This window comes from Scatophagus argus, chromosome 2 (genome assembly GCF_020382885.2).
Source record: "Scatophagus argus isolate fScaArg1 chromosome 2, fScaArg1.pri, whole genome shotgun sequence".
In the NCBI taxonomy this organism is placed as follows: Eukaryota; Metazoa; Chordata; class Actinopteri; family Scatophagidae; genus Scatophagus; species Scatophagus argus.
The window spans coordinates 16,572,634-16,591,122 of NC_058494.1; the positions used below are offsets into that span (position 1 = coordinate 16,572,634).

An 18,489-nucleotide genomic window follows, 5' to 3' on the forward strand; every position below is an offset into this window, starting at 1 on the left:
TGATTAAAGAAATATGATGTTGAATAAACCTGCTTCCTGTCAGTCCAATTTATGGCCAGTACAGTCATCCTGTTGACACTATCAACATAGATGGAGTCACCAGTAACAGAGTTAGAGTAGGCTACCTGTACGTGCGAAAACTCCACCCTTGTTGCGTTTACCTCCCTCTGCCGCTCCCTTCTTTCCATCTTACCACACTGCTGGTCCCGCCTTTCACCGCCCCTGTGGTAGAGACTGCAAGTTTCATGTGCCCTATGCGCGTCTTCGATACCCGAGGGCCCATTTTATAATAAGTCCTCACCGCTTTTTTTTTTTTCCCTAAATGTGTTTTATCTCCCCGACGCTTTAAAATCCGCTCAAAAAAACTGGGTCTGCTACAGTTTCGTCCCCACCTCTCCTGAACAACATTCAAGTCACAAGGTAAGGCCAATACAGCCCAGCTGAGCGCAGTCGCTACAGGTTGAGCGAAACTCAACACACCACTTCGTTCTTTCTTTAATCCCACGTTTACAGTTGTACAGACTAATGTGATATTGTTGAAGCTGACAGCCGTGAAGTGTTTGCGTGCTCCGGGGTTGTTTTTACTGAAAGCTCAGGTGCGACCGTCCGGACCTCATGAGAGGCAGGTGTATTCAGATTGCCGTGCTGCGTTGAAGTACTGTGCGAATTATCCGGAACGAAATGGGCGATTTGTTTAATCGTCGCGGTGTCTTTGTGAAGTCAGTCGTGTATTCATTCGTATTATGTTATCTCCTGTATCATCACTGTGTCGTATGTAAATAATTATTTCCTCAGGCGACAGTTTAGCTTTTATGTCTCCTCAGTGTCAAAAACGTTTTAAAGTGCTCAGTTTTGTTCTCTCGATTGTCAGAGTGACTTCGCGGTTCCGTGTTCGAGCCTGGTGAGAGTTTTCACCATGGCACACGCATATTTCTATTGTATATTTGCTTCGGAAAAGCAAACACCGTTTTAAAACCGGCGCGACATTGTGACATTTTACTATCAGAGTTTAATTTTTGATATGAAATTACGCACTACTTGATCCCATTACGTCTGTTTACGTCTCAGTCTCGGGAGTGTTCCGTGGGCCATCTTATATGACCTATAGGAAAAGTAATAAGCAGTACACATCAAAGCCCATTTAGCCTGAATGCACTGTTTCCCTGTTGCTTTTTTAATGAGCGTACCTAGCAGATAGCACCTGTTCAGCCAATCCTGTTGCACCTGCAGAATGATCACCTGATGTTTTAGAAAGAAAGATTTGAATCTGTAGGCTAGAGGTGGCTAGGGCAGTCCTACCAGTCACTGTCAAACGTGCCAACAGCAGACTGACTTCGGTGTATTCTGAGATGAATTTCATTCTCCTAAATCCCTTTGTGGTTTTGCTTGAACACTCAGACTGTATGTGTGTATCATGAGGTGTGCCTTTACTCACAGCAAAACCTTATTTAAAGGGATAAAGGGATGTTCCCACCTAGACTTAGGTGACCTGCCTGACTTGAGAAATTGTGTACACAGGAATTATAGGTGTCGGGTCCAATTTTGTAATAAATATCATCCCAGGAATTATTGCCATGGGTTGAGTATATTTTGCTAGGATATTTTAAGGCATATATTTATGCCGTTGCTTTTGTTTAACTGCTACATCCTTGTGTCTGACCATTCCTCTCGTTCTTCAGTGCCTCTGTTAGCAGTAGATTATGCTAATGAGATACTGATGATGGTTATTCAAAACTTTGCTGCTTTGTGTCAGTACCCTGCTTGTTTTGTTTATTTTGTACAACTCTTACATTTTTGAAACGACAGAGCTGGTCCAACCTGTTTCTGTGTGTTCATCGTTGCAGTGCACTGAAATAATATGAGGTTATGAAAATGAATCAAATGGTGCAAAAAAAGTCAACAGCCATATGTAAAGAGATAGACGAGGGAGGAGAGCTGATCGATGAAATTAGCTTGGCTATAGAGTATAAATCGGACACTGAATGGACTGGACTAAGTTGATGTGGTTGTAATTGGGTTCAGGTAGGTAGGTAGGATGTTTTACTATATTTCCATAGCATTATGTATGAGGAGAATATATATAAGGGTATGTAGAGAGGTTGTGTTGCCATCATAAACAGCTTCTCATGTGCTTTGGCATTGTAAAGCTGAAAACACACTTTCATTGTGTTTTCACCAAAAAATCCAGATCTAAAGAGCCTCAGGCTTAGTGTAGTATATCTGTGAAGTGCTCTGAGCTCCACCTTTCAAAGGACAAAGTTAATTTTTTCCCCTCTACAAATATCACTTCATCGTGCTTAACCTTCAGTAGTCTTTGAGCTGTTACTACATATACTACGAGATATTTTTGTTGACACTGAAATGCTGCCATTAGACCAGATTATGCATAATTATCTTAGATTTCACTATCAGAGACTTGTGATATGATAAAAACTACATGTTGCAGTTAATGATTTCATGACACTTTTGGTAGGTTACAACTCTGTCCAAGCACTAGTTCTCAGTAAGCTGTCTTGCATAACTCTACAGGACCTGAAAGCTAAAGTTAACTGTGTGTCTAAGCCTCTGACATATATTCTTCTTCCATTCATTGATGAATAGAAAAATGAAGCCACAATATTCCAGATACGAGCGCTGCTATTTTGTGCTGACGACATCATTTCTGCACAGTATTGAACAGCATTCAGTTTCTGCTTCTATAGCTCAAGTGCAGCAAGGAAATTTTTATGGGAAGCTTATTTTTTCTCCTTTTTGTGATATTGTATTTTTTTTTCCTTCTTCTTCATTAATTCGGGTATATGGTCCTCAGAAAAAAGCACCTTGAGATACAAAAGGTTAAGACCTCCTGCTTTACACTGTATTCCCTATAATCAAAGCCTTGCTAACCTAATCTAGCCAATCTTATCCTTCTAGAGACTCAGTTTGGATTCTTTAGCCATTAAACAAACACAAGATTAGTTAATCAGGCTCAATTTGAATGGTATGAGACAAAATAAACGTCTTGGATTGACCTCTGTATTTTATTAATATCAGTTTTTGGAAGTCACTTTTCTCCTCTCAACAGGGTGCATTGAGCTAATGAACCCCCACTGTGAGGCTGCTCCTCCTGCTGTGGTAAATCAAGAAAATGTCTACATTATGGTATTAGAAAGGGATAATTACTGTATAATTACCATCTTGTGCTATTCTTGATGGATGAAAATTCTTCCTGTGGAAGCTGTAATTGGTTTCATTATCAGTAATACACAACTGCAAGCTGCAGCGCAAGCCATTTAATTTAAAATGATAGCAGAGATGCGATCACAGTGTTTTTGTTCATAATTACATATTTGTAGTTTGTTACACACCTTGTAAATGTGTCATTGACACAATTGGATGCAAATGGATGTTGATATAAAGCAGACTAGGGCACACACACAAAAGAAAACATTGTCACAGTGTCAGTAACACATGACAGTGAATTTTGCTGCATTGTTTTTTGAATTTTACATATGTGCGAAACAAAACTTGGACTAACTTTGTAGGGTAATGTAGGGGATGTCTGAGATACGGTAATGAAAACAGTGGATGCAGAGTATTGGGCAAAACTAAAGTAGGTATATATTTGAATATTTAAGTGACTTCTGCTTGTAGGCCTACACAATATTTATGAGTTGGAGTTTATAAACTCACACTAATATAAATCCATAGTAATGTAAATATGATGCATGCATGTATAAGCATTGATTGCTGATTTTACGTGGCAGTAGTTTCAGAGATTGGTATCACTTGTTACGTAGAATGTCTCACATCAAAGTACCGATATTATGTTGATATTTCTCCCAGCACCTTATCTCCTGACAATAACATGTCATGCCTCATAAAAGGCCTTCAACTTTTGTGCCTTTTTCATCTTTACATTGTCTTTTCTCAGATCAGCTTGTCATTGTGTATCCTTTAATTCTCTTAATTCAAGTAATTTCCTCAGCCCTCCCTGTGCGCAGGGTAACCAGATGCCATTGTTAGTAATTAAGTCATGACGGATCACAGTCCACAGTAGACAGTGGCTGGTTTCTATAGTTACGGTCAACAGTCTGAGCTGAGAAGCGTTTGTAACGATATCTTTTGGACAATGCTAAACAAAATGGTGGCCACCTTGAGTCCTCGTCCTACCAGGGTCCAGCTCTTGGCAAAGAGAAACTTTATATAATAGACAAACAGGTGGCTGATGCATTGTATAATCCTGTTCAGGCGTTATCTTGAGATGGGCAGTAGAAACAATATGGGCGATGCCATTTGATACAGTATCCGTAATGACATCAGGGATGATAAAATGCCACGCGAGAGATGTCTTGTGGAAGTGAAAGGAGAAAATAGCCGCTTATATAGGTCAGGATCGAGAAAACAAGCATCAGGGTACGCACCTGACAGTGTGCCAGGCTGACCCATGCAGGCGAAGAATCATATTCACACTCACATCCACACCCACAGGCAGTTTATGATTTCCTGTACCCTTTATCTTCAGATCTTTAGACTGTGGAATGAAATACACGTAAGCACAGGAACACTTAAACTCCACAACACACCCAGTGGACCAGGTGGGTTTAAGCCAAGGACTTGTTCCATTTTATTTATTTGATTAACTAGATGTAGATTAGTGCATTTTAAGGCTACGCACTGTGCGGACACAAACCGTGTGAAACGGTTATCTAAGATGCTTCTCACATAGTTTCTTTTTGCCTCGTGAAGTTATGACCTGATAATCTGCACGATGTTGCAATGTGATACCGTTAGAGCATATTTAGATAGTCAAGACTTTATTCACATTCACATCGTGCTATGCTGTTTGCTTTAAGTTAAAAATGTGGCCTACTACTTTTGGCTCTGGCTTGCATTGCTTACTTAACACCTGACCAGAAGCCACAATCACAATTCTTTGCACATTTCTTTGTTCTTTGTACATTTTCTTCAATGGTCAGCGCATTCCTTAAGGTTTAACAACCTGTGGAAGAAGTGCATGGTTAGTCATTGTAGATTAGGAAAACCTGGATAACTGATGGTTCTCGATGAGGTGGTTTTACAGTGTTGATGACTAATCCAAGTGAGAGGGACACTGAGTGTAGGCATATAGGGCACAGACTATGACATGGTGGCATAATAATGGCTCTTTGTGTTTGTGTTTGTGAATAGAGTGGCCAGAGTTTTAGAATGACGTTAGTGCTGCCCACACCATGTCGGTGACGGCTGTGGACAGAGTGAGGAGGGGTGAAGGCGTGGAATGGAAATACGTAGAAAGCAAGCAAAGGTTAATTAGTATATCACTGACAATAAAAAAAAAAAAGGAAAAAAAAGGAATTGCACAGATAGTATGTGGCATCACTCTTTCAGAGTATGTACAACTGCATTGAAACTGAAAGATCAGGACAAGATTTATTTCCAGGTTTGTCCCCTGATGTTGATGTACACAATGCAAGATTTTATCCTAAGTGAAACTGTTGCCTTTTTTCACCACGGGTGTCTGCTTAAAGGTGGTTGAGAGTAAGGTTCACTGAGTAGATAAAAGTTAGAAGTTAGATACATCTTGTAAGCTGTTCCATAGTGACTGTTGATGTCTGGTATTAACATTGTTCATTTCCTTATCATTTCAGCCATGCTACTGCCCTCGTCGCTACTACTCTTTCTTGGCCTCCTCACCTGGAGTCCTGCTGCATCATGGGCAGCTAAAGTGATCGTGGTCCCACCCATCATGTTTGAATCACACCTCTACATCTTCAAGACGCTGGCCACGGCTCTACACCAGGAGGGCCATGAGACCCACTTTCTAATTTCAAAGGGTCGTGAGGTGCCCCCCTCCCCTCACTACCATTTACAGCACTACCCAGGGATCTTCAACAGCACCACGGCTGACAATTTCCTCCAGTCCAAAGTCAGCAACATCTTCTCAGGCCGTCTGACATTTCTGGAACTGTTTGACATACTTGACCACTACTCTCAGAACTGCGATGCTGTCGTTGGCAATGCCGAGGTAATGGCTCGACTCAAGGAGGCCAAGTTTGACCTGCTGCTTGTGGACCCAAATGAGATGTGTGGTTTTGTGATCGCTCATATCCTGGGTGTGCAATATGCCGTGTTCAGCACTGGGCTGTGGTACCCCGCAGAGGTGGGAGCCCCAGCTCCACTTTCATACGTACCTGAATTCAACTCGTTGCTGACAGACCACATGTCTCTGGTCCAAAGGATCACCAACACGGCGGTTTACCTGGTCCAGCGCTTTGGAGTTCATTATATTGCTTTACCAAAGTATGACCGGATTATGAAGAAACATGGAGTGAAGCCGCAAGTGGCCATGGCTGACTTGGTGCAAGGCAGTCGGCTGTGGATGCTATGCACTGACATGGCTCTGGAGTTCCCCAGGCCCACCCTGCCGCATGTGGTGTACATAGGTGGCATCCTCACCCAGCCCCCCAACCCACTGCCAGAGGTCAGTACTGAGAGACACACACACAAGCACATGATGAGCTTTGTTTCACTTTTGAGAATCTGTGTGTCTGAGCTGAAGTCCTTGTCGAGCAGAAGTGGCCTTAAACAGTGTAATTTTATGTCATATCATTGATATATTTTGTGTTAAGCTGGAACATTTTCTGGCAGATCAAGTGAGTATCTTGGTAAGAATAAGATAATCAGAGAACAATGTCTGTGTTTAGCTGATCCAGCAAATTAAATACCCATCAATGTACTTCATCATTTAGTCAGTTATTTGGCCCCCTCTTTTTCATGAAACATTACCCACAATGGATTGATAAATCCAGAGATGTTAAAGATTTGTTAACGTAGTGTGAACTATATGGTATTTAATATACAGCCGAAAATGGTCATATCACAGCACTACAGAGTCAGTGTTCTTGTATCTGATCAGTTAACGATCCTTTATGTTGAGAGATGGTCCTACTTTATTTTTATTTTTAGATCCATGTGATTAAATAAAAAAATCACAGAGGTGTCCACATGTAGTGCTTTTGAGGCCCACTCTGAATGCTGGATCATAAAATGAGGTCTCTGTGCCAAGTCAGAAACACTGCGGTACAATTGCGAATGGTTGGAAAGTCATATTGCTGTGACTCAGTTTGACTTGAGAGATGTTTATCCTTTTGTATCACACAGAGGTATAGGCTGAGCATTCCCAAGTGTCTATATTAGCAACGGTCTACTTGCACAAATGGGAATTTGGGCTCAGCATCAAGAAATATCAAAACGTTCTCTTCCCAGCTCGTCACATGTTATTGCTTGTGTGTTATTGCGTTCATGTGCCTTATCCAGACACATACACACTGAACTGCCATTCAGAAACTTCCGCCTTAAAGGCTTTGTAAGACCTGCTTAACATGAAATTTTGCTTAATTTTAGTTACTGAATTTACATGGTTAGTTTTAGGAAAACATTTGTCATGTGTGTTTGGTTTCACACGAGACATAAAGTCTGTTCTCCTGGGTGGAGGTTGCGTGTGTGACCCTCCACCCCTCTTGAGATTTTCTCACTGTGTAAACTACGTGACACTGTGCAGTTGTTTTGATCACCTCATGATGATGCAGACATGTCTAAAGCCTCATCTTGACGCACAGGGATATCTTGGGAGTTTGAGAGTGAGATCGGGCTTGAAGCATACGCGCATCTCTATTCATTTATTGACAGTCTCTCAATAGTTTTCTCTTCATGCTGTCTTCCCTTTCCTGTCCTAACAATCTGACTGAGTTTTGGTATTTTTTATATTGAACTTTGCTTGTTTTTATCGCTTGGTAGCCTTTATTATCACATCCTGCTATAAAGTGATCTTTTATGGACATTGCTAGGGTTAGCATGGATTTGGATAGATAGATTTAGAGCAGCAGAGTGAGGGGAGTCAGGGAGAGCAGAGGAGGGTCGTGACGGGGGTTTGGACGCCGAGAGCGCGGGCTGTCGGCATCTACTGCGGGGGATATTGCAATGCCCCTCCAGCCAATTGGGAGCATTGTGCTGTGTTGTGTGGAGGGAGTTATAATGGAATTGAAGAGAGAACGAGGCCATTGTTTTGGGCAGAGCTCTGGGGACACTGAGACTCTTTTATGGGGTCACTGAGGCGGCGTTGTAGGGACAGTGGAGCCCAGTATGCCCCCGAGGTTGCTCTGTGCCAGGGCCGATCTTAGCTACCGCAGCTGGGCTGTTAGCCTCCCTCCCTCTTCTTGTCCTCAACTTATGCCACTCAAAGTTGGCCGGTCCCTGATCCTTCCTCACTCTGTCACGCCACATGTTGTTTATTTTTCATTCTCAAATATACAGTATTTTGCTAAACAATGAACTGCTGCTATTCTAAATGCACAATGCACACACACCCAAGTGCAATACCACATCAACAGCCAAGTTAAAAAGATATGACTATGAGAGGTTGTGTAACCACCCAACAGTCCCATGTTGTGTCCTGTTCCAAGAAAGAGGTTTACAAGGTAAAACCTAGAACATGTCTCCAGGTTCCAGGAACAGGAGGTGGAAGATACTATTGTCTTCGTTTTCCCAAAGGAATGTTAGTGCTGCAAGTAGAAACAGATGAGGGCTGCACGTCTCCTCTCTTGTGTTTTAACTGTATTGCTAACATTTTACAAATTGTATTGATAGAGCTAAGAAATAATGTCAGTTTCAAACTTGCAAATACTGATCATGTCAGCACACAAGTAGTAATTGCGACTGCTAGCTTTGATATGTCTGACCTAGATTTAAAATAATAGTGACAAGTGAAAGAAGTGAAAAACAAACAAGTATGGATACCTTGGCTCAAATCCACATTCCATGTAGATGTACTCTAATTTATCACACCCCTGTCCTTGTTTGATATTTGGGGCTATTTCTCAACTAGAAAAGTGAGCTAGTGAGATGTGGTGCTGTTGAGTTTTTTCACAGAAGAAACTTTATATATAGTTTTTTTGTGATTTAGGTGAACTTTAACAGTGTGTGTTGTGAATATGGATTGCATGAGAGTGTTCTAGAGTGAACTTTATAAACAGTATGTAGATTATTTGTTATGTATTGGATGGTTGGCAGCTCTGCTGACCTTTTTGTAGTTTTACTGTGTTTTGTAGTTTCCCCACACCCCCCCAGTGAGATTTATATTCACTGTTCTATCAAGGTAATGCATGCTCAGTGTTGCTCAAAACCAGTGCTTTGTGGAGAATAAAGTGGCGTAAAGTGGTGATCTCTTGAGGAAATATACTACTTGTCAACCCCCTAGTTAGCGGTAGCAAATTGCGACAGGCAGCAGTTGAGAAGTGATAAAAATTCATGTCACATTTATTAAAGAAAAAAACTCCAGTACATCATAGGAAGCTATGTGGTAAAATAACATCATCCAAATGTAAAATCAAGAGGACTGATACTGGTTCATTAAAAATTAAGGGCTCTGCAGACTGTCAACATTACTCATTACTGTCATAACATGAAGTGATGATGTATAACGCAACACTGGGCACCAAATTGCAAAATACAAGCTCACAACACATCAGTGCTCACAGTTCGGAGGCATTACCTTTAATATTTTTAAATATATCAGCTTCATGCATTAGGCATTCTGTGTCTGTGACAGCTTTGACATTTCTGCTAATAGGTGTCATGAGATAACCTTTATTGTGATTTGGTGCTATATAAATAAAATAGTCTGGACTATATGTTGCAGACACAAAATATCCCAAAAATAAGTTTCATATTCATTTGAAAGTGAACAAAAACTTTCTCTGTACCTTGACTGGTTTAGACAGAAATTCAGTGGTATAGTGGTTTGCTCAGTAATTGCTGTAAAGGAAATTATAAAAGTTGAAGTAGTTGACCAGGAAATATTTTTTATAACCTGGTAATGTGATAAGTAGAGATTGCACTTGCTAAGAGGTTCATAGTCTTGTAGCCTGTTGCTTTCACAACATTTTAAAAGCTTTTTCGTGTTTGTATGCTAGTAAGTACTGATATCATCTCATGTTTTTTCTATAACTATGTAAATCATTCAGAACATGAATGTGATGATGTGATTCGCTCATTCAAGTGTGGCTATGAAGCAATAACTGTGAGGCAACGACAATGTTCAGCGTTTGTGTGAACGGTTTGCTCTATTGACTGGCAGATATCTATCTTTAACACATTATCATTCAGCTGTTAAATTGCTGTTACCGCATCATGTCCTCAGTAATGGTGATTTGAATTCTTGTAATACACGTGAATGAATCTTCTATGAAATGAGGGAGTGGTGAGGTGAAAATGAAAAGTGAAAATAATAATATAAAGGTTGAAAATTGAGCTCCAGCATGAAACCTGGCTTAGTAGCGTTGCACTGTATTATTACAATATCTTTTTCATGATTTTAAGCTGTCATTGTCTGTCTCTCATACTCACGCACAGGAATTCGAGGCATGGGTGAATGACACGGCGGAACATGGCTTTGTGGTGGTGTCGTTTGGAGCCGGGGTCAAGTACCTTTCCCAGGACATTGCACAAAAACTGGCAGGAGCCCTCGCTAGGTTGCCCCAGCGTGTCATCTGGAGGTAATGTATCTGTTATTATGTTATCCCATTTTCAGTTATGCTGTACACAGCTGTCACCGTGACAGGTGTGAGCAGCTTTTTCTAGTCAGCTTCAAGTTGTTACTTTCCTCCACCGAGGGTCATAATTTTATATGGACCCCGTTAATCAGTTGTAGCAATATCACAAATAAAGACAACACTCTGTTACTCTTTGGCGGTCTGTGTCTTGAGACCAAAGTCTATGTTCCCACTTCACATTTGCTTCGGGGTATTATTTGAGGTCATCCAGGTTATCAAACAGCTTTAAATAGTGGATCCTGAAGCCTAAGAGACTTTGTTCTGTTCTTATGACATTGGTGGAAAGACTTTTGCATTTTATTCAAAAGTCACATAAGAAAGTGATTTACCCAGATCAGTACAGACATGTCTGGGCTATGTGGAAAGTGTTGTTGTTGTTGTTGTTGTTGGCTGCAGTGGTCCAAAACATGACATTGTGAGTCATTTGCTGCAGCCGTGGGACAGGTGAAACATGTCTGTGATAGGTTACATGTGCCTGTCACACTTTTATACAATATGAATGCAGCAGACATTTATGATTTCATGAACTGATAGAAAGAAGTCCTTCTTATGTGCTCAGATAAGTGCGATTGAAATCTAATCTCTCCCCCAGAAGTGATTCATTGGCTACGACCTGAGAATTTAAACACAAGCAAAAACATAAGAGGAATAAAAGTGGGACCCATGGAGGAGGAAGAGAAAAACCTCGTGACACCTAGCTTCACGGTGCTGTCAAATTCCATCCATGAACCTGTTAATCCCTAACTCTTATCTCTGTATATTTAAAAGTTTGTGGTTCATTGACCACATTCACACTAATTGTTATCTACTGAAGAATAGTTAATTAGACATTCAAACTGGCCGAACTTGCATAATCCTTCGATCAGATGACGAAATGTGTTATTTATTTCAATATTTTCTGTATTGTCCAAAGTGTTGCTTTACCACTATAGACCGCAGGAACAAAGCATTGGTCCAAGCACATATGCGCACATGGCCTTCTATAGGCATATGGACTAGCTGGGTTAATGTTTGACCGTGTACCTGTGTGCAGAGGTTGATGTCTCGTGAAGAAGGCCTTCAGTTGTATAAACAAACACACTACATAGTTTACAATGAAGTCATACCTGATAGTATGGCCAACTAATACTGTGACAGATAATTGCAGTTTTTCAATGATATGTTGTTTTATTTATACAAGTTTTTTTTCCTAATTTCTCAATATTTTGGCATTACTTTGTGTTAGTTTTACTCCTACTTTTAACATTAGTATAACCAGTGTGGTTCAAAAGTTCGAAATGTTTGTTTTTATTGACTAAATATAGATGGATCACCTGACTGAGACTATTATTGGAAAGTTAGTTTGTTAGTTAAGTTGTGTTTTGTTTGTATTTCAGTTAGTACATTGTAACTATTAGCTGTGGTGGTCACCTTGTACCAATACATTTCATTGTAGCACCATGTTTGACATAGAAATGCATTTTTTAATCACCTAAAACTGTTTAACAGAGACAAACAAAACTCTCTAAAATGAATATTTATGAGTGCAATAGTTTATTTATACTCCTATTGCCCACACATGACGGTAAAAAAAGCGAGGATCAAGTGCAAACCTGTTGGCAGACAAACCATTCTGCTGACTTTAAGAGACCTCCTGTAAGTTAGAGAAGTGCAAAGATATGAGATAACAAAACATGAACATGATGGAGCTTAACGGAGATCTAAGATGATTCACCTGTGTTTGTAACGTGGACTGCTGGATGAGTAATACTGTGTGATATTTCCACATATTAGTGTGCAAAATGGCAAAGGCAAATGATTAATCTGTTCTCAGGCAGTTGAAGTGAGACATTGAAGTGACATTTAGTAGCTCATTTAAGCCCCTCGACTTTTTGTGTAAATCGATTGAATGGTAATATGTCTTTCAGTGGCCCTTCAAAACCAAGAGGATGAAAAGGAAAAGGGCTGATGAGAAGGACAGAGACTAAGCCAAATGAATCGTGTCATTGATAATTGGCTGCATGAATGTAGGCTTTGATTGGCGGGACAGTGAATTGGTGCTTTGTTGAACAGAGAAAGAGAGATGAAAGAGTTTGAGTTAGGGAGGGACAGAGATGGACGGATGGGGGTTGTAATGTAGCATGCATACGTATTGTGTGCTGCATTTGTTAGAAAATGCTTCCGCAGACGCCACCACAGACACCAACAGACACACACGCGCGCACACAATCCTGTGCACATTCACCACGGCAGTAGAGGACAAAGGGTTGAGACCTAAATGTCTGTTAGTGAACAAGGAGGCCCTTCAGCTTCTTGGTTTTTGTTTAGGGGGGAAGAGATCGACATTGAATTCCTCTTTGTTCACTTTCCGCATCATGTAAATGTGAGGCTGAATTGATTCAATTATCCTTTTGTATGTATCTCCTATGCATGCTACACATCAAGCACATCTTCTGCCCCATGTTCGAGCGCACAAAACACAACAAATTCAGTGATAGTGATTGCAAATCAGAAGCTGATTTAGTTACTTTTGGACGGAGGCAGGTCAGCCATTTACCCCTTCTATTCTGTGTGCTAAGCTAAGCTACCTGGCTGGTAGCTGTAATGTAACTTCATATTTAACATGCAGACAGGAGAGCGGCATTGACTTTCATACTGAACTCTGAGCAGGAATCCAAAATTTCAAAGTATTCTTTTAACAGTTACAAGTTAGTTGTAATAAAAGAGTACTTGCAGATAAAGCTTCAGCAAGGTTATATTACCGATAAAATATCTGTCAACATTTGCATGGTCACAGTGTCAGTTAAACTATAACTGCTGTGAAGCTGTCTACTTTGCGGTCACGAACAGGAGGTCCAACTATGACCGAATTGCTTTTGACCACACAGTATAGTACCTAAAAAGAGTTTGATTAAATACAAATCATACTGAAATTGGACTGTACTGTCTGTACTGTAGTGTAATTGATAAACTTTTTCAAATCCAAATACTATAATACTGTAATATAATAATTTGTGATCTATTATCTATTATTTTGAATTATTTATTCAATTGTGATTATTAATTAGCTGTGACATAGAGTAAACGTTTATTTTTTAAAAAATGGACTCATTCAGATACTGCAGTGACACCAGGGTTGTGGTTCCCCTTCCTTCTTTCATTATTTCCTCATTTCCTTATTTAGATTCTCTGGAGTTCCACCCACTAACCTTGGCAACAACACCAAGCTTGTAGACTGGATGCCTCAGAATGACTTATTGGGTAAGTTCACTGAGAAGACGCCACATAATATGTATCTCAACGTCTTGTTCTATTGGCAACAGTCAAATGGGCTTACTGAATTTGTTTTATTGCACCACATAAAGTAAAATGAACTTTATAGCACTTGTATAACCCTTTAAATTATTGAAGGTGCTTAAAAATAATTTCAGGAGTCTGATTTCTTCATGGTGCTGGTCAGGTTTTGACACGAAGTTCATCCTTAGTGGTAGATTAAGTTTTGTGTGGGTGGGTTCCTCTCATACCTACTGATTAACTACAGTAGTGGGTAGAATGTGAACATGCAAGTCACTTTGTGCCTGTCAAGAATGAGAAATGTGCAGTCTCATTCACACACCGACAGCTTGCATTGAAATTTGCAATCATGTAATAGCACACTGGTTAGTCTGGACTGCAAATGCTGAGACGTCATGCCTGTCTGGCTTTTTGATAGGCCCGATGAAAAACATTTATTTGGCTACAAAACATACCTTTCCTCTTACTCTGTTGTACTCCACCACAGTGCATTTATTGGCTTTAAATGTTGATAAACAAATGATGAATCATTTTAGTCAGTTTGATAAATGCAGCATTAAGATTTTTTCTTCCAAGTGTATTCAGCCACAATAAGCTACAGAATCTGTGGGTTAGTTTAAACAGAAGTATGCTCTCCAACATTTAATATTCACGTGAAACACATGCTTTATAATTACAGCCTGTGACTTTCTGTCACTAACTCTGTAACTAACACTATGCAGATTGATACATAGGGCCCTGATTAAGGGGAAAATCCAAACTAAAATAAAAATTGCTTTGTATGAATTGCATCTTTTGTCAAATTGTTAAATTTTGCATAGAGAAAGTAAAGCTTTTACATTACATACATTACATACATCCCTTCATAAAAACACTGACTGAGATATTTCATTAATTATAGTGTCACAAAGTAGGGAACAACAAGGAGATACTGCTGAGTGTGCAGCAGTTTGAGAGATCTACTGCATTTCTACATGAAATAATGTAGAAATCCCAACCCAGCAAAATAAATGTTGTGTCAAGAAAAGGCTCATGAACACCTAACATGCAAGGTAACATCCCTCATCCCTCTTACTATCCAGGCCACGCCAACACGAGGGCCTTCCTGAGCCACGGTGGCCTGAACAGCATCTACGAGGCCATGTATCATGGGGTGCCCGTGGTCGGCGTGCCCCTGTTCGGAGACCACTATGACACAATGACTCGTGTGGCTGCTAAAGGTATGGGTGTCATGCTACACTGGAAGTACATGAGCGAGGAAGACCTCTACACAGCCCTGACCAGTGTCATCACAGACCCCAGGTTAGACTTTTATGCTTTCTCATGATGGTTATTGTTTATCAGTGCCATCTGGTGACCATATATGGAATGAACACTCTGTGACCCAGTGGTACACATACAATATTCACCACCTTTATCTCTCTTTCATACATGTGTCTGTACACTCTTGCATGCTGAAACGTTGCTCAAACAGATTTCTTACATCCTTGTCTCCATACATTCTTGTTTCCAACCTTTGTCTCTCCCTACCCAGGTACCGCCAGCAAGCGCGTCTTCTCTCCAACATTCACAAAGACCAGCCAGGCCATCCTGTGACCAGGGCTGTTTACTGGATCACCTATATCCTCCGTCACCACGGTGCCAACCACCTGCGCTCTGCCGTATATGAAGTGTCTCTCTACCAGTATTTCCTGCTGGATGTGATCCTCACTGTAGGGGCTGCTCTGGCTCTGAGTGGCTTTGCCCTGCGATGGATGGTACGATTGTTGAGGGGGAAGGTTGAGGACCAGAGCAGAGGAGGCGGCATCGCCAGGGATGATGCTAGCATGGCCAATGGACATTGCCATAGCGAGAGCATGGCCAACGGGAAACACAAACGCAACGGCTCCTTGAAAAATGAAAAGAAGATAAATTAATGTTCTGAATGACAGTGAGGGATGGCGAGGAAGTTGCCGAAGTACTCAGCTCTAGGATTGGTTTGGTGGTTTTATAAAAGCTTTGAGAGAAAGCCGTTCTTAGGTCTGTGTCGAGAGGCAGCTTTTACTCTGAGCGAGCTAGAGGCTGCAGGAGGATAGACAATGCATCATGTGGGGGATGGAGCAAGGCATCGGGTGCTCAAAATCTGTGTGTGTGTGTGTGTGGGTGTATGTGTATGTGTGCACTGAGGCAAATTTAATGAAAAACTCTTAACAACCGCAGCTAGAGCAATACATTATCAATTTGGAGAGTAACTGAAGGTGAAACACAGGAACGACACATTGGAGGTCATTGTTTCTTCCTGTGCCTCTTCTCTCCTGCATGTTCTCTATTGTCTTCCTGCCTTCCTTGACCTGTGGAAGCATGATGAAGAGGAGAAATCCTGAGCGCCAACCCTCATCCTCAGAACAAAACAAAATAAAACAAAAACAAAAACAAAACAAAGCAAACACAAAAAAGGATAACTTTTGAAATATTTAGGATTTAATGTTTTTAATTGCAAACTCTGCTTCAACAACTGTCTGGTAAACTGTAAATAGAGGACAAATCTATTTATTACTGTACAAATGAATTTTAAAAATGAAGCTTTTTAATCTTAATCTTATTTTAAATTTATTTCCCGTATCCTTTGGTGTGATGGCATGATGGTAGACATACACTCCCTCCTCTCAGCTAACATTGTACTGTACGGTTCATGTTAACAAACAAATGGAAAATTGACAGCAGCAGTCATTGGAAGCCAGCACGGTTCTGCATTTTCCACAGTATTCACAGTGGTCTTCTTTTCAAAATAATTAGAATGTTGAGTATTTCCCATTTTTGCCTTTTGACAGGATCGTGCCAACCGGTCACCGCACTTAGCTGTGCAGCCATTCCAGTTGTCTCTTGATTGTCCTTTTGTTCTGGTGGAGAATGACTCAACTGGACTCTGTTTGGCTTATCAGTGTGAAAAGGCTTGAGATGTCCTTATCAAAAAGATATAAAATAGTTTTGACTACAGAGGATACTGTGGATATGCAGAGTCAGACCAGCAGTGTGCTTGAGCTGGTCAGGTGAGACAGGGACCAGTCAGAGCATTATCTATTTGTGATTATCTGTTTCATCAGTTCTCTGTCTTAATTCTGCATCTAGTCAGTAATTAATAAGGATGCATCACTTGATTGCCATTTTTTAGCGCTACACCATTCCTATATGATTTGATTTGTTGAATAATTTCTAACATGTTGCAAACACTAGTTTTAAATTACACAGTGAATTCAACGCTTCTCCTCTGCAAGTCAAAGTCAATTCGATTTTTTTTTTCATGTGTAGGCGGACCGTATGTAATTAAATTAACATTTGAGTGCGAATGATTCACATTCTGCATGTGGCTTTTTGTAATGCACATATCTGTGTTTGCAATATGCTCGAATACAATGTGTGTTTGGATTTTCCATGCATGTGTGTTTTAGATCACCGTGCAGCATCAGACTGAGTGTGTAAATGATGAAAGGCAACAACCACTGTTTATTCTTAATGGAGATACAGGAAGAGTGTGAGAGAGGTGAACCCCAAAACTTCCACAATGAACAATAATAATAATATTGAATAATAATGTGTCTAAGTGACACTGATCCCCATAGTGAAATTCTCTTATCTTGAGACCCCTTCTTTGGATTTGGTATCTTATGAACATGTGACCTCCATTTGGATGGTTTATCACATTACCAGACCACACTGTGTTTTCATCTGTTGTTTTAGTAGCAAAATCCAGACAACTGCTTTTTAAAGGTGCCAGTTGCAATCACAGTTGGCATTCTAGCAAGGAGATTGTTGACTGACTGACCAAAACCTCACACATGGACAATATAGCAATGTCAGTTTAAAGGAAGCAGGAGGAATACTTTCACTTTCACTTCAAGGACTTCAACCAACATGCATACAGAACGTCAGTTCACAAATCCTGTATGATAGTTTAGAAACTCTTCATGGTCTTCCTTTCTCTGTGAGCTACAAGTACACTTGCACAGCCCCACCCAGCCCTGCTGAAAACACAGACTATTATACTTGAATCATCATCATCATCATCATCAGCTATAACAACTTCAGCTGCTGGGTTTGGTAGTTGGGCCTGCAGGCACTACACAAGCTATGAACAGGTCTGGAGAGAAAAACATACATGTGAAGTTATTTCTTTTTAAATTATTATTTCAGTATTAATGTTGTTATAGCCCACATAATTATGTGTCCGTCCTTTACTTCTGTACTTACGTTTCTGTACTAAATCTGCAGTCTGACATGTCGCTGTTCTTGTCGTGTTTGTGTTTCATCAGCTTGAAGACTTTGTTCAGCCTTCAGTAGTCCTTGTTCCACATCTTTGTCTTACCCTTATCTCCTGCTGCCTTTGTGTTCTTGACTTTTCCCTCTTCCTCCCTTCTAAATATTAAATTTCTCCACTTACTTTTTTTTTTAAAAAAAGAAACAAACTTCATTTTACTTTGATTTTAAAATGAAGTCTTCAGTTTTCTTGTCATGTGTGTCCATGTTGTAAATAGAACAATGTAAACAAAATACTAAAGCTGAATAAAAATGACATATTTTGTTTGCAGATACGATTTAAGCTTTTTTCTGAAATGACATCGCTATCATTACCACTGTACAACAGTATGGA

At 40.3% G+C, this 18,489-nt stretch overlaps 1 protein-coding gene across 2 annotated transcripts; it reads left to right on the forward strand.

Moving 5' to 3' along the window:
- Positions 1–200: 200 nt before the first annotated feature.
- ugt8 (UDP glycosyltransferase 8) lies at positions 201–18,433 on the forward strand. Of its 2 annotated transcripts, none has more exons than XM_046414379.1 (6): positions 201–420; positions 5,628–6,460; positions 10,390–10,532; positions 13,753–13,829; positions 14,945–15,164; positions 15,397–18,433. In XM_046414379.1, the coding sequence occupies exons 2-6, from the start codon at positions 5,630–5,632 to the stop codon at positions 15,776–15,778; spliced, it is 1,653 nt and encodes a 550-aa protein (XP_046270335.1). In that variant the 5' UTR covers positions 201–420; positions 5,628–5,629; the 3' UTR covers positions 15,779–18,433. The 2 variants fall into 2 exon arrangements, with proteins under 2 accessions (XP_046270335.1, XP_046270345.1); XM_046414389.1 differs by lacking the exon at positions 201–420 and adding an exon at positions 4,394–5,284.
- Positions 18,434–18,489: the final 56 nt, after the last annotated feature.